Here is a 13,781-nt window from a genome sequence, read left to right as displayed (position 1 = left end):
CTGGTGGCGAGGGGTGCTGCTGGAGGCAGAGAAGAAGGGAAAGAGAAGGGGAACAGCTGCTCGGGCTGAGGCTCTTGCGGCGCAGAATAGGAGCGAAATGAATTAGGGTTCACCGGGATGCGCACGATTGCTGGTTTTGCTCCTCCGAAACCCACGCACAGCTGATCCAACGGGTGAGATTCAGGCGAGCGCGTCGCACGGGCCGAATTGGTGGCCTGCCCTTCTGCTGCTGGGCTGAGAGCCCATGCATGAGTGTGTTTGAAAGGTCCGGGCCGAAAGAACGTATGGACCAGGCCATAAGTTGGGCCGCGCGTCACGCAGCAAAAGTATTGCTAGGCCATAAATACTGCTAGGCTGTTCCATTTCTGCGTGGCAAATTCGTTGGGCTGTAAGTGGGCTGCTGCCATGCTACAATGCACCATGCCGTTCACAAGCCGCGACACGAGTATGCAGCACTTTAAGTTGGACTGAGCAAGTCTTGTTTTTTGCTTAGTGCGCATAGGGCCGGTTGCGGGATGGTTAGTTGAGTCTGGGTGTTTTGAGTTCTTCGCACAGTCCACTGATTATTATAAGTTAAGCTACTTAATTACGCCAATTAAGTTCTCAGTTGCGTAATTAGTTAACTCAGTGATGAATTTCTGAATAAATAGAGCAACGCCAATTTTATTTCAGAATAATTTATTAAGGCACACAATTAATTCTGACCAACGTTGATATTAATTGAGTGTGCATTTTGTTTAAGTTTTAAGTATTTTGCTTCTATCCAACGGTGTTGCAAAATTGATTCTTGTTATGTTGTTTAAAATTTGTCAGTAATTTGCTTCCGCCCAATGGTGATGCAAATTATTTCATGTCATTTTAATTGTGTCTTTGTTTCTGCCCAACGGTGACGTTTTTAATCGAGCCAACGCAGATTAATTTCGTTATTTACTATTGTCACCATTACTAATTAAGAAATTTCTTTATTTACTCAGACTTGACTCCATCAAGCGTCATAAGCTATGTCAACGGCATACAGAAGCTTGGGGGAGATAACTTTACCAACTGGAAGAATGATATTGGGTTGGTCCTTTGCATCATGGACAGGGACCATTCCATGAGGGATAAGTATCCTGGTGCTCCTACTGCTCAAGGGGATAATGACACCACCCTCCCTGAGCGCACTGCTGCCTATGAGAAGGAAAAGGAGCGGTGGGAGCGATCAGACAGGGTAGCCCTAATGATCATGGAGCAGACGATAAACCCGGCAATAAGGGGAGCCATTGAGAAACATCCCAAAAGTGTCGTACATTTCATGGAGAAGGTTGAGGAGTACTTCAAAGGCTCCAGTAAGGCTAATGCTAGCACCCTCCTGACTAAGCTAATGAACACCAAGTATGATGGACAAGGCAGTGTTAGGGAGCATATCATGAGTCTCGTTGACCTAAGGGATAAGCTCAACGACTTGAATTGCCCCCTTAATGATGAGACACTGCTTCATCACATCATGCTCTCGCTGCCTTCAGTGTTTGAACCCTTTAAGATAAACTATAATACCAGCGACGCGAAGTGGGATATTCCCACACTCATCGCGAAGTGTTCTCAGGAGGAAGAAAGGCTCAGATCAGAGAAGGGTGATTTTGCCAACCTCATCAGGCACGAGGTGAACAAAGGCAAGAATAAGCAAATCGCTCCCTTTAAGAAAAATAAGAAAAATAAGAAACCTAATCAACCTCCTCCTCCTAAGAATGATGGGTCAACCTCGTCTAAGGGTCCTAGATGCCATCACTGTAAGGATTATGGACATATTAAGAAGCACTGTGCTCAGTTCAAGGAATGGTGCATCAAGAATGGTAATGATGACTTGATTTCTATAATCGTTGAGTCTTTTTATGTAAATTTTCCATTAAGTTCATGGTGGATTGACTTTGGGGCTACCATTCATGTTACTAATTCCTCACAGGGATTATGTGGCGCGCGGACTATAAGAAGGGGGACTCACGCCGTTAAAGTTGCAAATGGGCTTGAAGCTGAAGTTGAGGCTATTGGAGATCTCTCTTTAGAACTTAGCAATAACTTTATACTTCATTTAAGTAATGTCCTTTATGTACCGTCACTTAAGAGGAACTTGATTTTAGTTTCAACATTAGATTGTGATGGATATTCTTGCAATTTTGGAAACAATCAGTGTGTAATAAGTTTTAATAATCAGATTATTGGCCATGCCCCTTTGCATGACATGCTTTACTTATTACCTCTAAGTGTTAATTCCTCTGTGCTGAATGTAAGCGATGTCAATCATAAGCGTAAGAGAAACACTGAGACTTCGTCGAAATTGTGGCACTTCCGCTTAGGCCACATTTCGAAGGGGAGGATGGAGCGTCTCATTAGAGAAGAGATACTTCCAAAATTAGATTTCTCTGACTTAGATCAATGTGTTGATTACATTAAGGGAAAATTTGCAAAACAGATTAAGAAGGATGGAGCTAAGCGCAGTTCAGGATTATTAGAAATAATTCATACTGATATATGCGGTCCATTTAATGTAAGATCAGTGGATGGTTATAATTATTTCATCACCTTCACTGATGATTTCTTCCGCTATGGATACATTTATCCCATACACGAAAAGTCTGAAGCACTTGATAAGTTTAAAATCTTTAAAGCTGAAGTAGAAAATCAGCATGACTTAATGATTAAAGTGGTAAGATCAGACAGGGGAGGGGAGTATTATGGGAAACACTCCACATATGGACAAGTTCTGGGACCCTTTGCCAGATTTCTCCAAGATAATGGTATAACAGCTCAGTATTCCACTCCTGGTGAGCCTCAGCAAAATGGTGTTGCTGAGAGAAGAAATCGCACCCTTATGAAATGGTGCGTAGTATGCTCAGTAACTCTACGCTGCCAGTCAGTTCGTGGATGGAAGCTTTAAAGACTGTCGCACACATTAATAATCGTGTTCCAAGTAAGTCAGTCCCTAAGACTCCCTATGAGCTTTGGACTGGTAGGAAGCCCAGCATGAATTACTTACATGTCTGGGGTTGTGCAGCTGAAGCTAAGATATTCAATCCACAACTTGGAAAATTAGACTCTAAGACTGAAAGTTGCTACTTTATTGGATATCCGGAAAAGTCAAAGGGGTACCGCTTTTATTGTCCTAAGCGTACCACTAAGTTTGTGGAGACAAGGCATGATGTCTTCTTAGAGGAAAACGGATGCATTGAGGCTAGGAAAATTGATCTTGAGGAGATTCGGACTTATGAGCCGTTACCCATAAGACAGGATTGTTATGCTCCTATGCCACATACCACAGTTACATCTCAGGTCGTGGAACCTCTGGTAATGCAAGGGGAGGTAACACCTACCTTAAGCGAAAATGTAGATGCACCTGTGATAAGTGAGCATCAAAGTGAAGATGTGACAGAACCTGCTGATGGATTGCAAGGGGAGACAACTGATGAGCCCGAGGTGGTTCAGCAGGACCCTGCTCAAGAAGAAGCACCACAGGCAGTAGCACCACAACCTCTGAGAAGGTCAACACGTGAGAGGAAGTCCAACCTTTCCGATGAGTATGTGTACACAAGTGAAGAAGTACACGACATGGGAAGGGTGGATGACCCAAACTCATTTAAGAAAGATATAGAAAGTGAGCACTCGCATAAGTGGTGCGAGGCCATGTAAGAAGAGTTAAAATCCATGGAAACAAACAGAGTATGAGACTTAGTAGAGATTCCTGAAGGAGCCAAAACAGTAGGCTGCAAATGGGTCTACAAGACGAAATATGACTCTAAAGGGAAGATCAAAAGGTTTAAAGCAAGACTCGTAGCTAAGGGCTTCACTCAAGTGGAAGGAGTCGATTATAACAAAACCTTCTCACCTGTCTCCAAGAAAGATTCATTTAGAATCGTTATGGCCTTAGTAGCTCATTATGATCTTGAGCTGCATCAAATGGACGTTAAGACGGCATTCCTTAATGGTGACTTGCATGAGAATGTATACATGAAGCAACTTGAGGGTTTCGTCGTGGAAGGCAAGGAACATTTGAGATGCAAACTAAGAAAATCCATTTATGGATTGAAACAAGTGTCCAGGCAATGGTACCTTAAGTTCGATGAAGTAATTAAGCAAATTGGCTTCATTGAAAATAAGAAGGACAACTACATATATGTTAGGATTAAGGGGAGCTCTATAATCATCCTAGTGCTTTATGTGGATGACATCCTGTTAGGAAGCAGCGATAAGAACTTGCTGCATGAGACAAAAGGATTTCTCTCATCGAAGTTTGACATGAAGGACCTCGGTGATGCCACTAATGTCTTAGGCATTGAAATTCACCGAGACAGGTCCAAAGGTGTATTAGGACTCTCTCAAAGAGCCTACATAGAGAAGGTCCTTGAGAGATACAATATGAGCCAATGTTCAGGCACAGCTACTCCGATTGTCAAGGGCGATAAGTTTGGGTTATTTCAAAGTCCCAGGAATCAATTAGAAGTTGATCAAATGAGAACGATTCCTTATGCTTCAGCTGTCGGAAGCATAATGTATGCACAAGTGTGTACACGTCCTGATTTGGCCTTTATAAGCGGGATGCTTGGAAGATATCAGTCTAATCCAGGAATAGACCATTGTAAAGGAGTTAAGAAAGCCTTGCGTTACATGCAAGGCACTAAGAATTACATGCTAACGTATAAGAGAACTGAGAATTAGAGATAATCGGCTATTCAGATGCTGATTTTGCGGGTTGTGTTGACACAAGAAGATCCACATCAGGTTATGTCTTCACACTTGCAAACACTAACAGCTGCATCGACAATGCAAGCTGAGTTTATGGCATGTTATGAAGCTGTGGGCCAAGCTGTATGGCTTAAAAATTTCATCCCAGGATTAAGAGTGGTAGACAGCATAAGCAGGTCACTGAAATTATACTGCGATAATAAGTCAGCGGTTTTCTATTCGAATAACAACAAGTCAAGTGATGCTGCAAAGCACATTGAGCTTAAGTATCTTGTTGTGAAAGATAGAATCCAAGATCACACCATTGAGTTAGAGCATATAAGTACTAAGAAAATGCTTGCGGATCCATTAACAAAAGGCTTACCTCCCATTATATTCAGTGAACATGTTGCCGGCATGGGGTTATCAGATAGCCTGTGATCTTGGAGGGTCATAAGACAACCATCTCCCATCATGATAAGTAGTTTTATACATTGTGGACAACTGTGTTACAGTGGGATTTTAATCACCATTGTCACACATTATCTCCCTATATAATTCTACTTTAAGAATGACATAAGTTATAGGCCTTTAGACCAAAGGGGAGAATGTTGGAAATATTTTGAAGGTGGTCAAAAGGGAAACTAACAGAGAGGAAAAACAGGAGGGATAAGGTGACGCCCGACTACGTTTCCCTCGCAAACGTCCACCTCGCGCCTCGATCAGAGGCGCAACCGAACTATGGTTGTGGCCCCGAGCGACCCTGCGCTATAAGAAGTGGGGGAGCCGGCGGGTTTTGGGTTGACTGCTAACGCACCAAAACCTCCAGAGAACTCCCCCTACACGCCAACCCAATCGTGGCAGCGCTGAAATCGCCCGAAGGCTACCGCCACACCACCATCGCGGTCCCTGGACAGACGAGGTGGAGGCTCGAAGGCAGGCGTGATCTACGTCAAGCTTGTACACCTACAGTGAGTACATCTACGGCAGCTCCCATCCCGGCCTCGTCCACGACAATCATGATTGGATCATCGCAAACTATGGCTGCTTGTTGGATGTCTCATCCCTACTCTAAGTGGTGTTCATGTTCTTAGATGCGTAAGATCCTGTATAGATTAAGACTCAGTAATATAGTTTCCTACACCCAGATCCGGCATCCAGCCGCCAGGACCAGGTCGCCAGCGCTGCGCCGGGGGGCGCGGTGGACACCCGCCGGCGCTGCCGCCTTGTCCCCGCCGCCGATGGAGAAGCCATCACCACCCATCACCGAGAACGGCCGGGAAATGCCGGTAGAGCGCAGATCCGGCCGCCCTCCGTGCGGATCCGGCCATCTCCTGCGTAGATCTGGCTACCGGCCATGCCCACGGCGCTGCAGCAAGGAGAGAGGAGGGGAAGGAAGGAAAGGGTTGGGAGAGGAGGAAAAGGAGGGGGACGAGCTGATGGCCTCGGTGCCCTCCTTGCTGCCCGCCGGGCTTCCGGCGGCGGCGAGGGTAGGGAGAGTGGGAGGCGAGGGGTTGAGGCGGGGGACGGGGAGCCGCCCGTGTCGCCCAGTGGGACGACGCGGGGGGGGGGGGGTGAGTCAGGGGCGGCTGAATTTGGGGATCAAACAAAGCTCAAAGAAAGTGGGAGGCCAGCTCGACGACGCGATTGTATATGGGCTCTCCTTTTCAACGTCTACTGTACGTAATGGTGTGTAGTCAGCACGAAGGAGGCCACGCCAGCAGGAGCCAGCCTGACCTGGCCACTCTCTGATGACACCTCAAAGATGCGTACGCAAGTCCAAGAAACAGGGAGCCGCCGCCGTGGGCCCACGCTTCATGTCTTGTTGCGCGCAAAGAAGATGAATCCAAATCTCATTTCGCCAATAAGTTTTTCTTAGGGCTGCCAAAAAGTGACAATACATGGTTGCACACCTTTGCACGTAACGGTTGCAGCTTACAAGAGGTGTGCACGTATAGATCTCCAGAGCTTGGTGGGGTGGGGTGGGTGAGACCCCGAGGAGTTATCAACAGCCTGTTCGCTTCAGCTTATAAGCCGGCTGAAAAGCTGAAACGGCTGATTTTTTGTGAGAGGAAAATATTGTTTGGTGGCTGATAAGCCGGCTGAATAAGCTGAAGCGAACACGTCATAGGTCTATAGGATATGGTTTGAATTTTTGAAGAAAGATGTGTTGCAATCATGGAGTTGATGGAACTTGTAATCTTCTAGCCTAAAAAAAACATGTAATCTTCTACGGCTAGGCGCTGGTGTAGCCGGCTGCTACCAATATGCCGTGAGAAAAATTCATGGGTACCAAATGTTTTACCACAAACTTGAAATAAATCCTAGAGCTGTTATATCATTTCAAATCGACATGGGAAGTGTCCAAATATACTGAGTGTTTTCCCCTTTTACCAAGCAAATGGTACTAAGGCTGCGTTTGGTCCCTGCACCCAACCATACGTGCACCGATGCATCCTGGATGGCTACGTGGGGCCCACCCATCCCACCGTTTGCTTGCTGGATCGAATGATCTCGTTCAGGACCGAACTGTCTAGACACATCGAATGTTCTCCATAGATGTTGTATCCATCCGTGTGGGAGAAAACACCGAACGACGCCCTCCAAGACGAGCGCCTCGCTTGCATCTCGCTCGCCCCCCACCCCTTCCCCTCTCCGGCTACACGGCCTTCCCTCCCGCAAGAGCCGCACGGACGGTATGCTGCTGTGCTGGTCGTTCTCTCCTGGCGGCGCCTTCACGAACTCCCCAGGCAATTAACCCTTCCTCATCCTTCCAATCTCTGATGCCCAATTGGATTGAATCGTAGGCTACGAAGGGGTCTTCTCTCCTGATTTTTTTTTATCTATTTGGGCAGTAGAGATATCTTGATGATTTTTATATTGCACAATGCAATGCTGTCCTCCGATACAATCTTCACGTAATAGCATACAATCTATTATTTAAATTAAATCTTATTTAATGTTTCATACGTTACTACATATATGTGGGATAAATTAAAATGTCTAACGACGTACATGCACCACTCGTACCATCACATTCAAACAACCAAACGAAAATCATGTATGATCATGTACAGTCAATCAAACACTTAACATATACCATGCCATTCAGGATTATTCCATAAATGACCTATCCCATTCAACCTCATCCAACCAACCAAACACTACCTAAGTTGTGAAGTGCCGAGAGGTGACATCGATAATTGATGATTCCAGTTATCAACATCAACAACATCAAGATCCCGACACTCGTGATGAATTATCCACAAGCTTGTGCTGTAGCGACTAGAGCCAGTAGCACCCTGTAGCAGATGTCACTTTGAGGTTCCTTCGGTTCCTTTGCTGAGGTTGCTTTGCTGGGCAATGCTTGCTTTGCCTAGCTGAGCAAGGTTAGGCAAGAAATAGCTAAGTTGTTTGGTTATTTTGTCTAGTGAGCAAGCTTGCCTGAGTGCTCTTACCGAAGCAGTAACATGTACAGACTTTTGCAACATATACTGCTTTTACCCACACCAGCATTACATGTACCTCAAATAAAATAATAAAGCAACAGCTATTGTGTCCCACTAACCAGCGGTACATGCAAGTAGCTGCTAGCACTTAATGCTGTTCTTTGATCAAAGCACACTTACATTGATGCTGGTGCTTTCCTTGCCCACGCCGGAGAGCAAAATTGGCTCGCCTAGCTCAGCAAGCTTTTCCTTGCTCGGACAAGCAAGCTTGCCCAGCAAAGCAACTTTCTAGAGCAGGCACCAAATGCATATCCTTGCCCAGCAAGGTCAGGCTAGGCTGGGCAAAGGATCCAAATGTCTCGTCTCCACCATGGCACTATACGTTACCACTAGGGACACGTGACCGAACAAAACCAGCCATCACTGTCACGCGCCACCTGCTTTACCACAAACCGGCCGCCTTTGTGGAGGAACATCACCTCCGGATCATCTGCGACTGCGAACACTCGTCCCTGAATCCCAGGCGTCACCGGCGGTCGGCGCAACTCCAGGCGGCCGGATACCGGGACCGGTGACGATGAGCTCCGACGACGCGCCACGGCGGCCGCACGCCGTGCTCATCCCGCAGCCGGCGCAGGGCCACGTCACGCCGATGCTGCACCTCGCCAAGGCGCTGCACGCCAAGGGGTTCCACATCACCTACGTCAACTCCGAGTACAACCACCGCCGCCTGCTCCGGTCCCGCGGGCCGGACTCCCTCGCCGGCGCCGACGGCTTCTGCTTCGAGGCCGTGCCGGACGGCCTGCCGCCGTCCGACAACGACGACGTCACGCAGGACATCGCGGCGCTCTGCCTCTCCACCACCGAGCACAGCGCCGCGCCCTTCAGGGACCTGCTGGCGAGGCTGAACGCCAGGCCAGGGAGCCGAGCGCCAGCGGTCAGCTGCGTCATAGCCGACGGCGTGATGAGCTTCGCGCAGAGGGTCGCCGAGGAGATGGGCATCCTGGCCTTGGTCTTCTGGACAACGAGCGCGTGCGGCTTCATGGGGTACCTCCACTTCGCCGAACTCATCAGGCGAGGCTACGTGCCACTGAAAGGTACCAGATTTTTGTAGGATTCAGATAAGAATTGCACCGAATCGAGTCCAAATCTAAATCCAGCAATTTGCCAAAATTGAGCAGCCTCACACTGAAATGCGTTGTCTTGTTCTGCACATTGCTAGACGAAAGTGACCTGACAAACGGGTACCTGGACACCGCGATCGACTGGATCCCCGGCATGCCGGGCATGCGCCTGAAGGACATCCCCAGCTTCATCAGGACGACGGACCGGGACGACGTGATGCTCAACTTCGACGGCGGCGAGGCGCAGAACGCGCGCAAGGCCCGCGGGGTCATCCTCAACACCTACGACGCGCTGGAGCAGGGCGTGGTGGACGCGCTGCGCCGCGAGTTCCCGCGCGTGTACACCGTCGGCCCGCTCGCCGCGTTCGCGAACGCCGCGCGGGGAGGCGAGCTGGACGCCATCGGCGGGAACCTCTGGAAGGAGGACACGAGCTGCCTCCGGTGGCTCGACACCCAGCGGCCGGGTTCCGTCGTGTACGTCAACTTCGGCAGCATCACGGTTATGACCCCCGCTCAGCTCACGGAGTTCGCTTGGGGCCTGGCGGGCTGCGGCAGGCCGTTCCTGTGGATCATCAGGCCGGACCTCGTCTCCGGCGAGAACGCCATGCTGCCGGAGGAGTTCGTCACGGACACCAAGGAAGGGGGTGTTCTTGCGAGCTGGTGTCCGCAGGAGCTGGTCCTCTCGCACCCGTCCGTCGGGCTGTTCCTGACGCACTGCGGCTGGAACTCGACGCTGGAGAGCATATGCTCTGGTGTACCGATGCTCTGCTGGCCCTTCTTCGCCGAGCAGCCGACGAACTGCAGGTACGTGTGCGCCAAGTGGGGGATCGGGATGGAGATCGACAGCGACGTGAGGAGGGAGGAGGTGGCGCGGCTCGTGCGAGAGGCCATGGACGACGAGAGCGGCAAGGCGAGGAGGGTGAAGGCGATGGTGTGGAAGGAGAAAGCCAAGGAAGCCGTGGAGGAAGGCGGATCCTCGAGGAAGAACTTGGACCGCCTCGTTGAATTTTTGCTCGCAGGAAATGATGATTTCCAAGCTGAATCTGCTTAAACATGAGCTGTGGTGATCTTCCAATTATCCTAATCTTTCTCCTGGGAATTGACTCCTTTTGTTCGAAGTGAAAGATTTCATGTCTCGACTCAACTATCAACAAATGTGTTCATGTCAATTATCGAAAGTTCGAGACGAACGAGCAAACATAGTTAGAAGATGAATGAATTGTGCGGTCTTACGAAAACAAGTACAGTGGAGTCTATGGAACGCATGATGCCTCCTTTTTATTTTCTTTTTTCTTTTTCTTATAACTTCTTTTTGTCAAGCCTTCTGTCCTTGGAGAACAGATTTTATCGGCCTATGCACAAAATGAGCCCAATATTCTAGGATGCGTCCCTTCCGGCTCATGGGCCGCACCACAACATTTGATCTTCGAAACCTTCCGATTTTGAAATTAGTGTTATAGAAGATGAATTACTGAGAGGAAGTATGAAGCAAACCAACCGACGACATATACATGACATTTGACATAATTTCGTTGGAGGGAATTGGGTGGGTGATTACCTAGCTTGATTCAGAAACTTAAAATGCATTTCCCCTCGAATTGTGACTATACTTTTTTATTTAAATTGGATGCCATATTGTTTAGAATAAACACAACACAATGAGATGGTTATAATAATAGATGGTTAGATCTTCCCTATACTATATACCACTACTAGTGTATTGTGTACCGTAAAAGAGCTCGTGATTGAAGCAGCCATGGTCCACGGCTGCCGTGTGCCGGCGTCCACCAGCGGGACTCCTGGAGTTTGCCAATGGTCATGGAGTCAGAAATTGGTGCCATTGATGTGCACGGCAAGACCAATCGTCTCCACTTGGTAATTGACGATTGAGGGAGGATTATTTTGACGATGGACACGGCTGCAGCGACAAATTTTACCCGTTAGGCTTGTTCTGGTGCACCAAATGAGCCCAAGGCCCTTTCGGCTTATGGGCTGTGCGCAGTATCTTTTGTCCCGTTGCCACTAGCTACCATCCTACATGTCGACGTTAATCTCCACCACTACCTGTCAAAAATTGCTCACTACCAATAGCCACAGTTTCTACTCTTCCACGCCAGTATAGTATAATACGGACAGACAGAACAGTATAGCTAGCGGACTCCCTGGCCATTGGCAACTCCAGGACTCCCGCTCTGGTCGACGCCGGCACACGGCAGCCGTGGACCGTGGCTGCTCCAATCACGGCCCAGCGCCGGGGATAATAAATCCAGCCATCGCTGTAAGCACCGGAGCGACTGCTTCGTCGCGGCTCGGCGCGATGGAAACGATGCGCATATTTGATCTCTGCCCGGGCAACCTATCTGACAACCTCTGCAGATGGATTGGAGCAGCGGTGTATGAGAGCTCTCACTAGGTGATGAGGCCATCTGGCCATGATTCCTAGAGCCGTATCGATTGCGTCGTGTCGTTGATCGCGAGAGCCCTGGCCTTTCTGCCTGCTTCGCAGGAGATGCGCCTCCACATATACCACTATAAGGCTATAATACTAGGCTGCCGGCATGCCGTAACAGATTCATAGGGACCATCAGTGATCAATCCATCACCCACCACGTCATCCAAGCCCGCCATGGGCTCCAACTCGCGCCCGCACGCGGTGTTCATCCCGTACCCGGCGCAGGGCCATGTCACGCCGCTGCTGCAGCTCGCCAAGGTGCTGCACGCCAGGGGCTTCTTCATCACCTACGTCAACTCCGAGTACAACCGCCGCCGCCTGCTCCGGTCCCGGGGCGCGGACGCCCTGGCGGGCCTCGACGACTTCCGGTTCGAGGCCATCCCGGACGGCCTGCCGCCGTCCGACAACGACGACGTCACGCAGAGCATCCCCGCGCTCTGCGAGTCCCTGTCCCGGAACGCCGCCGCGCCGTTCGGGGACCTCCTGGCCAGGCTCAACAGCGCCCCGGGCCGGCCGCCGGTCACCTGCGTCGTGCTGGACAACTTCATGAGCTTCGCGCAGAGGGTGGCCAACGGGATGGGCATCCTGGCGCTCGTGTTCTGTACCATGAGCGCCTGTGGCTTCATGGGGTACCTCCACTTCAAGGAGCTCATGGACAGAGGCTACGTGCCACTCAAAGGTACGTTCACGTGTCCAGTACGGCAGGCTCCACATCCCCTTGATGGGTTCAAGTTCTGAACTGATTCTGTTTTCGCGTGAAATTCTACGTTACTCCTACTAGTTGTAGCTGTAACAGTTCGCACACATGTTTGTGCTGCGCATGTCGCAGATGAGAGCTACCTGACCAACGGGTACCTGGACACGGTGCTGGACTGGGTGCCCGGGATGCCGGGCATCCGTCTGCGAGACATCCCTAGCTTCATCCGCACGACGGACCCGGACGAGTTCATGGTCCACTTCGACAGCAGAGAGGCGCAGAACACCCACCACGCGCAGGGGATCATCATCAACACGTTCGACGCGTTGGAGCAGGACGTCGTGGACGCGCTGCGCCGCATCTTCCCGCGCGTGTACACCATCGGCCCGCTCGTCACGTTCGTCAAGAACTTGGCCGCCCACCCCGACGCCGCCGCGATCGGCGGCAACCTCTGGAAGGAGGACGCGAACTGCCTCCGCTGGCTGGACACCCAGCGGCTGGGATCCGTCGTGTACGTCAACTTCGGCAGCATCACGGTCATGACGCCGGTCCAGCTCGCCGAGTTCGCGTGGGGTCTGGCGAGCTGCGGCCGGCCGTTCCTGTGGGTGATCCGGCCGGACCTCGTCACCGGCGAGAAGGCCGTGCTGCCGGAAGAGTTCTTCGCTGAGACGAGAGAGAGGGGGCTCTTCCTGAGCTGGTGCCCGCAGGAAGAGGTCCTGTCGCACCCGTCGACCGGGCTGTTCCTGACGCACTCAGGGTGGAACTCGACGCTGGAGAGCATATGCGCCGGCGTGCCGATGATCTGCTGGCCCTTCTTCGCCGAGCAGATGACCAACTGCCGATACGCCTGCACCAAGTGGGACATCGGGCTGGAGATTGACAACAATGTCACGAGGGAGGAGGTGGCGCGGCTCATAAAAGAAGCCATGGATGGCGAGAAAGGCAAAGACATGAACGCGAAAGCAGCTATGTGGAAGGAGAATGCCGTGGCGGCAACGGAGGAAGGCGGGACCTCCAGCGTTAACATTGACCGTTTGGTCGGATTCATGCTTGAAGGAAGTGTTCCTACAACTGCAACCTGATTATCTGAACAGTGTTGTTGAATCAGTTACAGACTTGCAGTGGACTATGTACATGCCTATGAAAACCAAAGTGATTACCAGTAAATTTCCCCTGGACCACACCTGTTGTAATATGCAAGTACTACAAGTGTTCCATTCAGGATAGGACTAAACTGTTGTATTATGAGTGCCGCGTTTGTTTCCACAGTAGAAAACATGGCGGCATATGGACATTGTTTATTTTCAGAATGAAAGCGCATGTTTTCTTGTCAGTATTTTCAGGTAGGCCTGTAGTTTCACCTG

At 50.2% G+C, this 13,781-nt stretch overlaps 2 protein-coding genes across 2 annotated transcripts; both read left to right on the top strand.

Annotated features, from left to right (window-relative positions):
• The first annotated feature begins 7,281 nt into the window (after positions 1 to 7,281).
• LOC101754243 (7-deoxyloganetin glucosyltransferase) lies at positions 7,282 to 10,412 on the top strand. Its single transcript, XM_004953910.2, has 2 exons — positions 7,282 to 9,241; positions 9,367 to 10,412. The coding sequence occupies exons 1-2, from the start codon at positions 8,722 to 8,724 to the stop codon at positions 10,317 to 10,319; spliced, it is 1,473 nt and encodes a 490-aa protein (XP_004953967.1). The 5' UTR covers positions 7,282 to 8,721; the 3' UTR covers positions 10,320 to 10,412.
• Positions 10,413 to 11,622: 1,210 nt separating this feature from the next.
• On the top strand, positions 11,623 to 13,750 carry LOC101753848 (7-deoxyloganetin glucosyltransferase). Its single transcript, XM_004953909.3, has 2 exons — positions 11,623 to 12,399; positions 12,550 to 13,750. The coding sequence occupies exons 1-2, from the start codon at positions 11,895 to 11,897 to the stop codon at positions 13,497 to 13,499; spliced, it is 1,455 nt and encodes a 484-aa protein (XP_004953966.1). The 5' UTR covers positions 11,623 to 11,894; the 3' UTR covers positions 13,500 to 13,750.
• Positions 13,751 to 13,781: the final 31 nt, after the last annotated feature.

The sequence above is a fragment of the Setaria italica genome, chromosome I (assembly GCF_000263155.2).
Source record: "Setaria italica strain Yugu1 chromosome I, Setaria_italica_v2.0, whole genome shotgun sequence".
Lineage (NCBI taxonomy): Eukaryota > Viridiplantae > Streptophyta > Magnoliopsida > Poales > Poaceae > Setaria > Setaria italica.
This window is presented reverse-complemented; position numbering and strand designations above follow the sequence as displayed.